This window comes from Hippopotamus amphibius, chromosome 1, assembly GCF_030028045.1.
Source record: "Hippopotamus amphibius kiboko isolate mHipAmp2 chromosome 1, mHipAmp2.hap2, whole genome shotgun sequence".
In the NCBI taxonomy this organism is placed as follows: Eukaryota; Metazoa; Chordata; class Mammalia; order Artiodactyla; family Hippopotamidae; genus Hippopotamus; species Hippopotamus amphibius.
This window is the reverse complement of record NC_080186.1, coordinates 194,448,147-194,464,140: the sequence shown is the minus strand read 5'-3', so window position 1 is coordinate 194,464,140 and position 15,994 is coordinate 194,448,147. Positions and strand designations below refer to the sequence as shown.

Genomic DNA, 15,994 nt, shown 5'->3' with positions numbered 1-15,994 from the left:
CGGAGAGACAGAGGCAGAGATTTTAAGGAAGTGGCTCATGAAATTGTAGGGCTGGCAAGTCCAAATTTGTAGGGTAGGCTGGAAATCCAGATAAAAGTTAATATTACAGTCTTGAGTCCATAATTGAGTCTTAAATCTACAGAGCAGGCCAGCAGGATGGGAAAACTCAGGCAGACTTTCTACGCTATCGTCTGGAGACAGAATTGCTTCTTCTTTGGGAAACCTCAGTCTGTTCTGAAAGGCTTCAACTGATTGGATGAGGCTCACCCATATTATGAAGGGTAATCCGCTTGACTCAAAGTCTACTGATTGTAAATATTAATCACATCTAAAACAAAAATCACAGAAACATCTAGACTGGTGTTTGACCAAACAACTGGTTGCCATAACCTAGCCGACACATAAAATTTATCATCATACATCTTATTCAACGCACGTATTAGAAAAACTCAGATATTTTATAATTCACTGTACCTTATTTAATCTACATATTAATGTAATGTAAATAAATATACATATATTTAATACAAACTCAACAGACTTTATTTCACTTTCATTTGTGGTACTAAAGCAAGATGATACTTTAACATAAACATCACTTTTGCATCCTTCACTTTAGCTGCCAGGGTAGCAGGAGGTAGCAATAAAGTAAACTACTCTCTGTAGTGTGTACATGTGTTTTAATTGCTATTCAGTAGAACCAAAAGTAAAACAGATTTGTTGCCACCATTCGCCAACACCAATAAATGGCTGCAATTTTTTTTCTAAAAGCAAACATAAATATGAATGTTATCTATTTTATTGACATGGCTTTCCTTACCTCTGGTGGAAAAACTATTATTTTGGTGCAAAATGTTATTTTCTGTTACGTCACCTTCACAATAAGTATGTAAAGACAACCTTAAAATTTTTTTCAAAAATGACAGTTAGATAACCATGTATAAGTAGATGCTCCAACAGGACCAGAAGCTATTACAATATAAAGAGATACAGATTATTGTGAGATATGCCCCAGGGTTACTTATTATAAAATACACTAGCATGAACTACTATAAATAAAGAATACAACATTGTAGTTAATTAAATAGCTCACTATTCCTCTCCTTGATAGGATAGACATTATATTTTCATTAAAATATAATGAAATTTCATTTAAAATATATTTCATTTAAAATATCAAAGCTCCCCCAAAATACTGAGTTAATATATGTAAAGAGCTTAGTACAATAATAATTATTTCAGCACCACACTGAATCTAGCTCTGAGGAAGCATAAACAACGTTTCTATTCCATTATGGACATGATGGCAGCAACATCCCACTATATCCTTAAAGTTTAAAGATACAACTACTCGAGCAATTTAATCTGGTAATTTGAGATTTCTTTTTCCCTAGAGAAATGAACTGCAGCCTAAATAGTTTGATCGGATGAAAATATGTAAAAGTCACAGTAGAAGGGGAAAAAACTTGCCTAGATAAATAGCAGCTGAGTGTGTGGCAACGCTGTTATAAATAAAGGTTGTTCCAAGGACATAAATAGGTATAGCTGCTATTCCTTGCACACTCTGCCCAAGGATGAAGAAAGTCATATATTTTGATTGGAATGATAATGAAGCTGTCTTGCAAGCCTTGAACATCTTCATTTCTTGGCAAATATCTTTTGAAAAGATAATTATATTTTTGTTAAATGAGTTAAAATTTAAATATACAACAAACATGCAGTATCTTCTATGAAATGTTTTACCCTTTATAAGCTATTTCCACCATTTTGCTTTTATTTTAGTGAACATTTCATTTATAGTGAATGTAGTAGTTTTACAATCATCATGTTCTCAGAAAAAAAGCAATGATAAAAGAAAATTTGTAGGAATACTAGATAAGATGGAGATATTAAAGACCAAATATAAATGTGTATGCATGATTATATGTATATACATACTTCTGTGTGCATAAGTACATACACATAAACACATACATAACACACATACACACGTATTCCTCTTAAATTTGGCCTCTGGTACGCCTGAGTTTTGACCCCAGGGTAAAAGTATTTCTAATATCCTAAATTATCTGAATTACTAAAGATTACCTTCTGAGTTTAGTTCTAGATCCACTTCTTCAGCAGTCTTCACATTAACTTCATGTCACTAAATAGTTTCCCATTTTAGACCCCCTAACTTCTAGAATACAGGTGCATAACGGACAAAGCATTACACAGAAAAAAATTTCTCTCTGTTAGAGTTAGTCATTATCTGGTAATGTACTACATTTTAAATTCCTTTAGGTGACAGTCTATTTCTTAGGCTTTTTCAAATTCACATAGCTGTAGATCAATAGTAAATAAATGTTTCTTGGAATTACATTTATTATTAGATTGGTAGGTCCAGGCAATGCTATTAGATCATTCTGATTGTGTCTATTTTGATTGGAATTTAACAAATGCTCTTAAAAGTGGAAAACTGGTAAAAGTATAGATTGCAAAATAGTACACAAATGGAAATTTTCAGCTGGTTCAGCATCCACAGCGAATGCTACTTGATCCCATGTCCAATGGGAGAAGGTCTCTAGAATTGTGATCCAAAATGCTGATGATTCAATTTTACACAGACATATTAACTTGTGGTAATATCAGTATCAATCTGATATTTCCAACACCCTAGCCTCTTAGTTCCTTGAACTCCTCTCCATCCATGTATTTGTACTTCACTTACATTTGCTTCTCATTTCAAACTTTCAGAAACAATAACTACATACCTTCCCCAACTGCAATTTCAAGCATCTTACACCCAAACGCTATCTTTCCAGATCATTCCTTCTAGTAACCCAGTTGCTACACTCCTTAAAACCTACCAGGACCTATAATAAATCCATTTATCCTGCTCCTTTTCACTATCTCAATGTCCCCTTCATCTCCTTACTTCTCTCATTGCCATCTTCACACTTTTAAATCTCTTGTTCTCTTTCATATCATGCAATCCCTTGGAAAATTGCAGCCCTGGTCAAATTAAACTCTTCTCCGTACCCTACACTTATGCTTTTAGAGTTGAATGTGGCTGGAGGGAAACACACAATGATGCAAATCTCACTTTGAATGCATGATTATTAACCTCAAGTAGGTCCCTCACCCTCCTGATAATCAAATATGTCCATAATCTACTACTCATCTAGAAAATTCAACTTGCTTCCCTTCTCCTAAGGATCATGGTCCTGAGATTCCTATTCCCAATATCTGAAAATAAATGTTTTCCACCAGTAGGATAAAACTTATCTTTTAGTGCCCTTCTTCACTTTAAAAAATCCCTTGTTTGGACTATAATTCAAGAAGAAGGGTGACAGTTCAAGAAATATAATGAGTAAAACATTTTAATTATATTAAATAACAAATTATGCTGATGGCTTGGTGAAAATAATGCTGTTGCAGTGTTTATGGTGGAGGCCATGTTAAAGTGGACTGAGTAAAGAATATGAGATAAAGCAAGAAAGCATTTTGGCTTTCCAAAAATTTGTCAATGAAAATGAGGAGGTTGTGCAAAGTGATACAAAGAAGACTGCTGGTTATGTCTGCTGTTGTTTCTGTTGTTGGGAAAAAATTTGAGCATATTTAAGTGCCAATAAGTGAGAACCAAAAGAGAAGGAGAATTTGCAGAAAGAGGAGAGAGTAGATAAATCAATGGAATAAAATCCCCACAGAGGTAAAAGAGGACATGATGATTAGCAGGAGGATAGCTCTTCCATTTTAACAGAAAGGAAGAAGTAAAGAATGCCAATATGAAATTATAGGTGGAAATTATAATTTCCAAGGTAAAAAATTAAGGCAATTTTCTATTATAGCATGTATTTTCCACCCAACACAGAAGATAAGAATTAAGTGAAATGCTATAGACTGAATGTCTAGGGTTTCATATGTTGAAATCCTAATCCCCAATGTGATGGTATTTGGAGATGGGGCTTTTGGACAGTAATTAAGTCTTGAAGATAGAACCCTCATGAATGGGATTAGTACCCTTAGAAGAGACAGAGGGTTTGCTCTCCCTCTCCCTTTCTCTCAGCTATTTGAGAGCATAATCAGGAAGTGAATCAGCAGGCACCTGGATCTTGGATCAGCCTCAGAACTGCGAGGAAATAAATTTCTGTTTTTTAAACCACCCAGTCTATGATATTTTTGTTATAACAGCCCAAACTAACTAAGACATGAGGAAAATCGAAAATCTTTGTTGTGAATTATAGAAGGGAACTGAAAAAAAAGTCAGGGGAATGGATCCATTTGAGAGTATAAATGAGGTTGAAAGTAACAAATTCATTGTGGGACTAAGCTATTCTCTTGTGTGATTTTTCTCTAAAACACTCATCAACAGCCCAGGTATACAAAAGAAAGGCACATGGTTGGATCAAAAGCTTTCCAGACCACAAACGAGAAAGGACAATGGGACAGAGAGCTTAGTATAGTGATTAGAGTATGTTTGAAATATTCTACGTGTCATATTAAGGAACATAAAATAAGCTACAAATGAAAGAAAGTAACAAGGAGAATCTGATAAAGGGAGAAAGTAGATGTCAATATACCAAAGGTTCCAATGAAAGGAAAGAACTGGTGTCTCTGTTATATGAATGAATTAGAAGAATTAGTGGATATAATCAGAGAGTGAGATACTAGATACTCAGGAAGTTCTTAGTAAAGTGACAGTGCACAGCAACCATGGATTTGTTGGGTGTTCAATTATATGTAGAGATCTAGAAACTAAAGATCAGAGTGTGATACAACTGTTTGCATGAACTAGAGGAGAAAATCAGTTTTAACTTCTCAAGGATTTGGTTGAATATGATTTCTACATGTTAGTTGACACATTGGAGCTGAAGACCAATTTGTCATGAGTACAGAAAACTGAGATTCGGGTAGAGGGGGGAGAGAAAGGGAGTGTAAAGTTGTGGTAAATGGACTGCTCCAAGGTTCAGGCCAGTCATACAGGAATATGAGTATGGCAGGTTAACTGGGGAAAATAGAGAATAGAATAGGAGAGATATTCAGAAAAGAATAAGAGAAGGACTCCCCACCCCCAAAAGAAGATGAAAGAATAAAATACAGAAATTAAAAATATATACATATATAAACTGAAGTGTGGACACAGAGTAGAAAATTAGTTATGTAAGAAGTAAACTTTTAAACAAAATGAGTAAAATATCTGCATAGATAGGTATATGAAATGAGCACTTTTACTTGCAAAGACCATTCATTTACTTTATTTCTGCTTCTCTAACACCAAGCAGACCCAATAAATACATTGAATGGTTGTTGTTAGATAAATTGCGTGTTCCTAATCACAAACAGAAAATAAAATATGTAAAATCTAGATAACATAAAGAAGACGCAAAGAAAGACTATACTACTTCTACTCTCATTACTCCTGAGTACTCATCAAGCAGCATTTTTAATGTCTCAAGCAGTGCTTCCTAACTTTACACCCTTTCTGACCAGGGCAGTGTTAAGGGAAGAATAGGAGTAAAGTGTCCTCCATTCTCTTCTTTCCATAAGTCATCTTCTAATTCAATTCTACAAATACACTAAATATATTACAAATATATTCTACAAATTAATAAATGTATTTTTCTACATATAGTCTATAAATATAATAAACAGATTATAAATATATGTGAATATTATATACTTCATAAATTAAAATGATATATATCATATGATATATATCAATATATTATTTATAATATGAATTACATAGTATATATTGATATCTTAAATATCTTAATATATTATATAAATTATATTTAATAGGAAGTATTATTATTTATATTGTAAACACACATCACAAACATACTTTTAAACATTATGAACATTTATATACAAATATATAGAGACATCCTCATGCCTTTTCCATCATTTCTTGCTAAAGCCCAGTTTAAAGTTCCCAAAATTGGTAAACGCATTCCAATACTTTTATAAGCCTATACACAACAAGAAAGTACCTGACACAAAAGTGTCAGAAATAGTGTTATGAAATTTCAAATAGTCTTTTTAACTACTAGGAGTAGCAAAAAATTGTGGAATAAATCAAAAAATGAATAAAGCAAAGAAGCTACCAATCTTTTCAGATTTGAAGTCCTACGTCAAAGAGCAGCCATTTTGAAATGGTAGAAGTAGCTAGAAAAATTCTGATTTTTTGGGTATGTCTGTGTTAGTTTGTTTACCTTTGTCTCTATACTTGTGTATATATATGTTGAGGTCAAAATAAAGGGATCAATTAAAGTATATTGAGGAAGACATAAGGAATTACTGAAGTTCTCAAAAGATTTATAAAATATATTAAAATTGATAACAGAAAACCAATTTCATCCAAATATCATCCAAAATATTCTTTCATTTTCCTAGGCCCATCTCTTAGATGAAAGGCTATATGATTATGAGAAGATGGGGGAATAATATATATGTTACTAGGGAGCTACATTAATTAGTTAATAAACCTAGTCATATAAATAGATACAGATGAATGAATGTACAGACAGATAAATATCACAGTCTATTTTAAGTTCCTAGAGCCAACGGTTTAAATGAATAATGATTTGATGTATGATAGTATCATTTAGAATCTTACCTTCAATTTCTACATTCATTTTATAATTTCCACCATGAAAGTATGGAAAAGCAAATAAAAGTGATCCAGATCCTACTAAAAAGGAGGAAACTGTAATCCATCTTGGTATGTTTCCTTTCCCTCCGTAGTATGCTATAAACACTACTGCCAGGCAAGATGAAATATCATAAGTCAATGACAACACTAAATTCTCAGCGGTTTTCAGATGATTCTCCTTCTGAAAACTGTCAGTGCTCAAATCTACTAGACCAAACACAATACCTAAAATGTAAAAAGAAAAAAAGAAAGCAACAATATGCATTAAATTATCTTTATAAAGACAAAATAGATCATCATTATAATCATTAAAAAACAAAACAATTTGCAATGACAAGTTTGTTTTACATTACTCTGAATGTTTAAGATCTATAAGTACCTAATAATTCCTTTTCTAAAACACTAATAGGTCTTAACCTCTATGAAATATTTGCTAATTAAATTTTTGTAACTTTTTAAACTATAGTTATGAGTAATTTACTGAAGAATATGCTCTTTTGAATCATCTCAGTACCGCTCTTTAATGTATTATGTTTCAATTATTTAAAAATGAATAAATAACAATCTAATGAATATTTGCTTATCTCCTATCCAGAACAGGAAATAAAACATTATCAAAGTAGTTGAAACCCAACATGCACTCCCTAAACACATTCTTCTCTACCACTCCATAACCCATATTCTATATTTCAAGTTTACCATTTCTGAGCCGTTTTAACGCTTTTTTGACAATTTATATATATGTTCTCAAACAATATAGAATATCATTTGTCATGTTCTTGAACATTAAGTAAATGGTATCATATATGTGTGTTTCTATAACTCAGCATCAACTGGGAAACATAAACATACTAAATAACTGAAAGAGAAAGAAATTGATATACAGATTGGTTACAAAAATAATACATTTGTTGGTGTGAAAAGAAAAAAATAGCTACTAATCAAAACTCATATAGGCCACTAAAGTTGCTGGAGCAGTGACAGCTACTGCTGCTGCTACTGCTGTTGGAACTGCGATCACTACCTCTTTGTAGGAAGCTAGGATCCACACACCTCTTAATGCTATGGAAGCTAGCTACCGCACAGTCACCTGCTGTTTCTGCTGCTCTTGTAGTTGCTTGAGCCAGTGCCCATGAGCACTGTACTGCTGCATCAGCCACTGTTGTTGCTGATAGAGCTTTATTTATTCCTGACTATAAATCCAGGAGCCTTCACTTACCCAGTATTGCTGCTGCTGCCAAAATCATCACCAGAATACACAGAGAAAAAAGAGAGAGGCTTCCCCTGCCCCTTTTTCAACGTAATGCCCTAGCCTCTTACCAGCAACACCTAAGTGGAAGCCAGCTGGCAAGGAAGTCTGGTATATGTAGTTTATAGGCTGCCAGTCCCCTTGGAAATAGGAGTGAGTCCAGAAGGGCAACAATGGAGTGTATGGCCAACAAGAAACTTGAAGAGTTCACCCTCTGGACTTCGCAGGACACATTTTTACCCTTCTTCCCATATTTAAACTTCCATACCAAATTAATAGCAACATAATCATGCATCTGCCAAACATATTGCAATTATCATTCTTACAAAGATGTTCTCACTTTTTCCTCAAAAAGGGAGACACATAGTTCAGTCACCATATCCATTTCAAGGTAATTTTAACCCTTCTCTGTTCAATCACAAACCTGAATGTGTTTTTAACATAAAAACTAACTTGCAAGATATAAAAGGTATAGAAAGGTATTAATGGTATAAGTAAATAAATAATTAAGCAAAGATGTAGGCCTAACTAAATCTGTGAAGGAACTGTACCACAAAAGAAACCATAATCAGACTCAGAACCACAGCAGTTTAACAGGCCAAGATCAGCAAAAAACAAGATATAAAAACTCCGCTGCACCTAAGAGAATTTTCTTCAACTCTCATTTTAAATGTGGCCAAGGAGGATACTAGCCAAGGCAAGGAATGTTCTGTCAGTAACTGTGTCCGTCTCTGGGGCTGAGGTACTAATTCCTTTCCCAATTCAGGAATATTTTGTAACTTAGAGACAAATTCGTAAAGTTATCTTCCACAATACTCTTCTATAAAGCAGTAAGAAAAAGAGGAAGAGAAAAAGCTAAAAATTGAAATACACATACACACACAAATGTATATATGTTTGTGTGTTTGTACACATAAAACAAATAAGAAAAATGCATAGTTGCTACAGTTTTTATTTCTCTAAATGGTTATGAGACCACAGTTGATATTTATAACTTCTTTCTTCCATTATTCACCTTATCTTCTTCCTCTTGATCTCAGATAACATATATAGGTTGCTTTCGTAAAGCACATGCCTCACTCTATAGGACAGTACCCAAACTTTTGATTGCTGTCTCCTAGCTGAAGCCTCATCTGAGTCTTCAATAGGACATGATAATTATCTATAAGGCCAAGAGTTTCTGGTTATTGAGCTATGTAGTAAGACCAGTGAATTCCATGAACATGAACTTCCTGATGTACTTCTTCTGCTGTAAAACAAGTTCCTTCATTAAAAGTAATGTGATAATACATAAGAAGATTATGATGGTATATGAGGCATTCACTAAGTCCAATTATAGTTGTTCTGGCAGAATTGTGGTGATAGAAGAATCCAGATCTAAAATAAATATCTATTTCAGTGAGGAGAAATTATTGCCCACTCTATAATAGAAGCAGATAACACAATCAACCTGGCTCCAGGTAGTTGATTGGTTTCACTAGGGAATGGAGTTATTTCCTGGATTATACTGAATTTTCCTAGTGGCAATTCAGGCACTCAAAAATGGAACAGCCAGATCAGCTCTGGTGAAGATAAATCCTTGCATTCAACTCTCACATAAACTCTATCTTTGATGCAACTGTCACTATAAATATGAGCCCATTGAACAATTCCAGTAAGCTTTTTACAGAATTCAACAAACTAATTCTAAAATTAATGTGCAAAATCAAAGTGTCTAGGATAGCCAAAACAACTTTTAAAAAGAACAAAGTCAGAGAAATACGTGATTTCAAAACATATAATAAAACCAGAGTAACCAATGCAATACAATATTTGCATAAGTTAGACATAGCTCATACTTCAATAAAACAGAATAGAGAGGCTAGAAAAAGACTCAGGGAAGGATCAGAATTTCAACAAAAGTATCCAGTTAATGCAATGGGTCAAAACACAGTATATTCAATAAATCATGCTGGAATAAAGTTTGCATATGGAAAAAATGATTCCTGACCCTTTCCATACGCATACAAAAAATTCATTCCAAATGGATCAGAGATCTAAACATAAGAGCTAAACCATAAAAATTCTAGAAGACAACAAAGCAGAAAACCTTCATGACATTGAGTTAGGCAATACTTTCTTAGATAGAAACCAAAAATAATGAACCATAAAAAATTAGTAAACTGGACTTCAACAAAAGTGAACGCTTTTTTCATCGAAAAGACACAAGTAAGAAAATGAAAAGACAAACCACAGATTTGGGGGAGAGAGAGGGAGAGGGAGGCAGGCAGACAGGCATGGCCTGAGTCTGGCAATAAGGAATGACCCAAAAAACCCATGTCAAAGTTCAACACACAGAATGAAAGACTCATATACTTTAAGACTGGCATGGATATAAGAAACAGGGAAAGAATAAGGAACTGTTGCCGACTAAAGAAGAAGTCTAAAATATGACAACTAAATGCAACACATGTTCCTGGATAGAATTTGGGACCAAAAAGGAAGAAGAGACAGTACTGAGACAGTTGACAACATGTGAGTGGGGCTACCAATTCACAACATGATGGTAGTGTCACACTGATATTCCTGACTGGGAGGAGTGTAAGGTGGTTAAACAGGAGAATATCCTCACTTTGAGAAGATGCACACTGGAGTATTCAGCAGTGATGGGGCACCATATCTGAAGAAGTCTATATGTATAGGGAAGAAAAGGTGAAGGAACAAATGTGATAAAATGCAAACAACTGGAGAATCTGGGTGAAGGGGAGGCAGGCATTCTTTGTATTGCCTTTGCACCCTTTCTGTATGTTTGAAATTGTTTAAAATGTAGCAATAAATAGATGAATTCATAAATGGAAAATGAAGATATGAATTTATGCATTCATAAATTCATTTATGAATGACTCAGTATTTATACCCAAACTGTGCTAATGATCTGTATGAAGTCAGTTAACAAGTAGCAGAGCTAAAAAACATTCACTGCAACCACTCATTAAAAACCTTCACTGGCTCCACATTACCCATCTAATAAGGAGATTACATTAAATGAGATGATGCCTGTAAAGCACCTGACTTCTTAACTCAGTACATCAATGGGAAGTAAACACCTTTTAATATCCTTTCAGAATTCTCAGCATGGTATTTAAAGACCTTCAAAATGTGGCCACAATTTGTCTTTTTCTTCTTTTATAATTCATTTATGTATTCAATACATATTTATTGTCTTTTCTGCCTCAGTCACTATATTAGACCCTGGGGAGACACGATGAATAAAATAAATATAATTACCGTTTTTGGTGGTTAAGTGAAACCATCATCCAGCCAAACTTGTCACTCACCATTCTGAAACAAGGCTTTCCTGTATCTGAGAGTTTATTTACCAAAACACTTTCATTCATTTCCTTATTCAATAAATATTCTACATCCCTGGCTATCACTGTACCTATTTGTTAAGGCATAATTCAAATGCTTCTTTCTCAAAGAAACTTCTTTGATGATTTCTCAAAAGAAACAAATTGTTGACTATTTATTCCTCTCATATGGTGCTTATCACATATAGCCTTTTTATTGAAGTTATTTAGACACAGTAATTTAGGGCAAAAAGAGATCATGTTTGGCAAACTCCAATATCATCAGTGTAAACAGGCTGGTAAAGAATCTAGGTGTAACAGGAGTGGTGAGGACTGTGGCCAAGTAGAAAACATATGCCTCCTCTAAAGGCATTCAAATTCACATTGTTCTTCAAACTGTATGGGCAAAGATAAACACCTTTGAGTTTGGATTTTCTGATGCAGTCTGAGGTCCCACCCCACCTCTTCAATTCACACATAAGGAAACAAGATCCAGGAGGGACGTGGCTCGGCCAGTGTGTCTCAAAATTGTGGGTAGAAGCAGAAACAACCTGGTGATCACAGACACTGTTTTCGACTTTACTTCAATCCCCCAAGTGATTCAGCCCTGAACGACCAAGCTTCTCAGGGCTGGTGACCGAACAACGGTTAAATGACTCAGCCTCCCTCCCTCCATCAGGCCACCTGGAGGCCAGGCCCCTTTCCCCCACACTGCGGGAGGATTATGTCAGTCAGGTGCCTGATGACGGGAAGTACACCAGGCAGTGGCCCGCTGGACCCGCTTTGATTCCAGACGTACCTGGAGAACGTTGGAGAGCCCAGCCAGTTGAAGCGGGGCCGCCACACCAGGCAGGGTTCTCCCCACACACCTGGTCCCTCTTCCGCCTCCCCAGCGCAGGCAACCCTCTGGCGCCCCGCGTCGGCCGGCACCAGAACGACCTCTCCTCTACCCAGCCCCCACCTCAGGCTTACATTGAGAGGTGACCAGGATGCAGAAGAAAATCAGGAAGCAACGGATGTTGTTAAAACGCTGACAGCAGGGGAAAACCATACAGCCCACGCCGCAGGGCCCCTCCAAACTCTCTTCCTGTTTTTCTCGTACCTTCTTGATACTGGGGGGCGTGGCCCCGGCCTGGTCTCTTTCCCTTTTTTTGAAACTCCTGAACTTGATCAGGCCAGCTGGAAAGATCCTGAAAAGCGGGTTTTTTTTCCTGGCTCTCCCGGCCTCGGCCTCCGAGGGCATGGCGTTCTCGGCAGGCTGGGCCTGCGCAGCCTGGGGCTCCACTTCCACTAGGGCTTCGTGCATGGCTCCGCCGCGGCCCGCTGAGGCAGGCGTCGTGGCTGACGTTGGCGTCGTGGCTGAGGTTGGGCGGCGCAGGGCGGCGGCGCGGGGGGGGCCGGCCCTAGGCTGCGGTCCCCACAGGCGCGGTGCGGCCTGCTTTCCTTGCTTCAAAGGAGAAAGCCTGCCGGCGCGGACGTCTAGAAACTGGTGGCCCCCGGGGCGCCTGCAACCCAAACCTCCAGAGGGAACGTTTCTCCTTGGGCGGGAGGCAAACGTCCCGCGAGGAGGTTGACAGTTGCCCTGGGAGAATCTCCAGGGCTGTTTCCTTCTTTGCTTCCACGTGGGGAACTACTTAGACAGGGGCCGCCAGAGTGTCTCTAATGGAAAGGATCCATTAGATCCTTTGATCCGCTAGTATCAAAGGATGCTACTACTTATTTAATACTTTCTCGTTAGGAAGCAAGGAAAGTGAAATGTTCAGTGATGGCAGAGTGGAACTGTCTCCTAGTTTACCCAGACTTACTTTATCGTGGTGTTTTTTGAACTGGATGATGTCACTAGAAACAACCTGAAAATTTTTAAATGACCAGGAGAAATCAGAAGACATGAAAAAGAAACTTCCTTTCAGTTAGAAAGGTTGTTTTCGTACCTGGGAAAGTAAATCACATGCTAGGTCCCATTCCCCTATTTAGGGAGGAAAATAATAATCCTTTCTGTTCTTAACTAGGGATAAAGTTTCTAGGACAATAGTTTCTATGTGTAAAACACTTCACGTAGGAGCAAATGAATGAAAACCAGCAAAGATGAAAAAAAAGTGTACTTTCTCTGATACAAAAATCTTTCTGAAAAGAAAGAATGGAAGACAATATTACCAGGATATGAAACGTGTGTTTTTATGTGAAAATGCAATTTCTTATTGGTTTTCTTTTCTTAGGCAGAAATACAAGTTATTCAGGACAAACATATGAGGAGGTTGACTTTCCAGGAGAAATGAAACTGTCTTTCCTTCCATGGATTAGACATTGTGTTACCAAAACAATCCAGCTCTTCAAAAAGTTTTTGTGTTGCTAAGATGGTACTGGAGCTGGTATACCGGGGGAAAAATCGCTGAGAAGAGTTGGGGAGGAAGGTACCACAGACACCACCACTGACCTGAGGCCGGGCTTTCCTCAACAGAGCTATATGTCCATTGGTGAATGGAATGCCCATTGCCTATAAAAAGAAACTTAATTTGTCAAATATGTGTAACTACATACAGAGGAACAATGTCCTAGTTATCCCATGTTCATAATACCCACCTAGGAGTCTCCCTTTATATTTTCATGACATTAATAAGCATAAAGGAAACAGAAAGCCTAGGAGGTAGGAAAGTGATTGGACTCATTCTTGTGCTTTGGTACCAGACTGGACACTGCCTGAGAGCAGAATGCAAAAGCTCTGATCAAAATAAATGGTACTAGTACTTTTGCTTCTACTCAAAATAAAGAGAACCAAACTGAATGTTACCCCCACTCTAACAACAACAATAACCAAAGGAAAACAGCAAAAAGAAAGCTAGATAATATAAAAAATTATCACTTTTTTGAGTCCATTAGAGCTATTTGCAAAGCAACCAGGTGAAATGATTCCAAGGATAACACTTTGGAGGAAGGATGAGACTCACAAACTGTTTCATCTTTGGCAGAGCACAGAAGGGAGTAATACCAACTATAAAAGAAGATAGGAAGAAAACATCTGAAATTTTAATGAATAGGTAAAGGCTAAGTAAGGGCTGGCACAACAGTTTAGAAACCTTAGGAACCTCAGACACAGGGGGAATCTACACCCACTTACCAGATCTTTGTTATTCAAAAGGGTAAGAGAGTTCTCCTCAATGAAGAAAGCATTTAATGGTGATAGGCTGCCATTAAGGGAGAAGCAGGAATACTGGCTTATCCTTGTACCCTCCAGCTCTGTATTCCTGATGCTTCTGGAATGCAAAGCAAAAGAAGTTCTGCCTCTGAGATTCCTGCCCCCTAACCCCTGGTAAAGTTTAGATGTTAAGGGAGAGGGACAGAACAAAAGCCATTTGTCATTGAGGAAGGGGCTGGAAACCATCCTGTCCTGTGGTCCACCCAAAAGTTGGCTACCACCAGAGGGAAGGGTAGAAATAAAAACTATCTTCCAAAGAAGGAGGGATAAGAGCATCATTACTTCCCAAGGACTGCCACCAAAACAAGGCAAAGTCCAACCTTCGAGGCTTGGGCACCCAGGACCTAAGATAGAGGCTGGACCAGGGGAGCTTATTCCCTGTTTCCATTATGAGTTTTGTGTGAGTAAAAAGCAATAGCATATTCCACCAGTATAAGTGGGTCATGAGAGGAAAGGGAGACCCAATCTTTGGTGCCTGAAAGCTGAGGATGGAGTAGTAACCAAAACCCTCAAGTACTCCAGGTTCCACATGATACTTAAGGTAGCTGCAGTCCCCATTAGAAGAATTTTAACCCTGTGGTGCATTGAAGATAAATATAGGAAAAACAAAACCCAAATCCAGTTCTACTTCTGTCAACACTGACAAACCTACAGTAATAGCCAAACAAAAGAAGAATCATCATTTCTAGATATAAATACATCAGTCTCCAATATTCTTTTATATACAATTTCTAGAAATTAGTATTAAACTGTCTAACATATGTATAACTGATGTACCAGAGAGAAAAATAAGGTAGAAGAATTATTTGAAGATATAATGGTTACAAACTTTTACAAAACTAATGAAAGGCATAGAACCATATACTCTCAGAAAACTCCAAGCAAGATAAATACAAAGAAAAAAACACCTAAACATACCATAGTCAAGCTGGTAAAAATTCATCCTGATTAGGGAAGTTTAAAGAAAGTCAGAAAAAGATAGGAACATAACTTATGGAGCTATTAATTTTTTAAAAAATTATAACATCAGAAACCTTGCAGGCCCGAATACAATGAAACTATATCTCTAAAATATAAAAGAAAAAAGATCCAACCAAGAATCGTTTATTCAGCAAAATATCTTTCAAAAATGTGTATGTAATGTAATACACCGTATAGTTGAAAGACGAGCTCTTTCTACATGATCATTTTAACAGATACAGAAAAAGCATTTGATAATATCCATTACCCTTTCATGATAAAAAACACTCAAGAAACTAAGCATGGAAGGGAACTTCTTCAAACTGATAAATGGTATCTGTGGAAAACTTCCAAATCATATTTAAAATGGTAAAAGACTGAATGTGTCGCTCCCTGAGGTCAGGAACAAAACAAGAATGTCTTATCCTGCCATTTCTATTCAACATTGTACTGAGAATTTGCTATAAGCTGAATGTTTGTGTCTCCCTAAATTCACATTGAGATTCTAACTCCCAATGTGATGGTGTTTAAAGGTAGAGCCTTTGGGAGGTGTTAGGTTATGAATGCAGATCCCTCATAAATGTAGAGTGTAGAGCCCTCATGAATAGGATTGGTGTGTTTATAAA

General features: G+C 36.6%; 1 protein-coding gene across 1 annotated transcript in view; it reads right to left on the bottom strand.

Moving 5' to 3' along the window:
- Positions 1-12,521, bottom strand: part of SLCO6A1 (solute carrier organic anion transporter family member 6A1) — a 78,552-nt gene extending 66,031 nt beyond the window's left edge. The window contains exons 1-3 of the mRNA XM_057720160.1: positions 12,188-12,521; positions 6,602-6,862; positions 1,471-1,656 (exon numbers count right to left, since the gene is read on the bottom strand). Coding sequence (XP_057576143.1) covers positions 1,471-1,656; positions 6,602-6,862; positions 12,188-12,521 — 781 coding nt within the window. The remainder of the gene's footprint in view (positions 1-1,470; positions 1,657-6,601; positions 6,863-12,187) is intronic.
- Between the last annotated feature and the right edge of the window lie 3,473 nt (positions 12,522-15,994).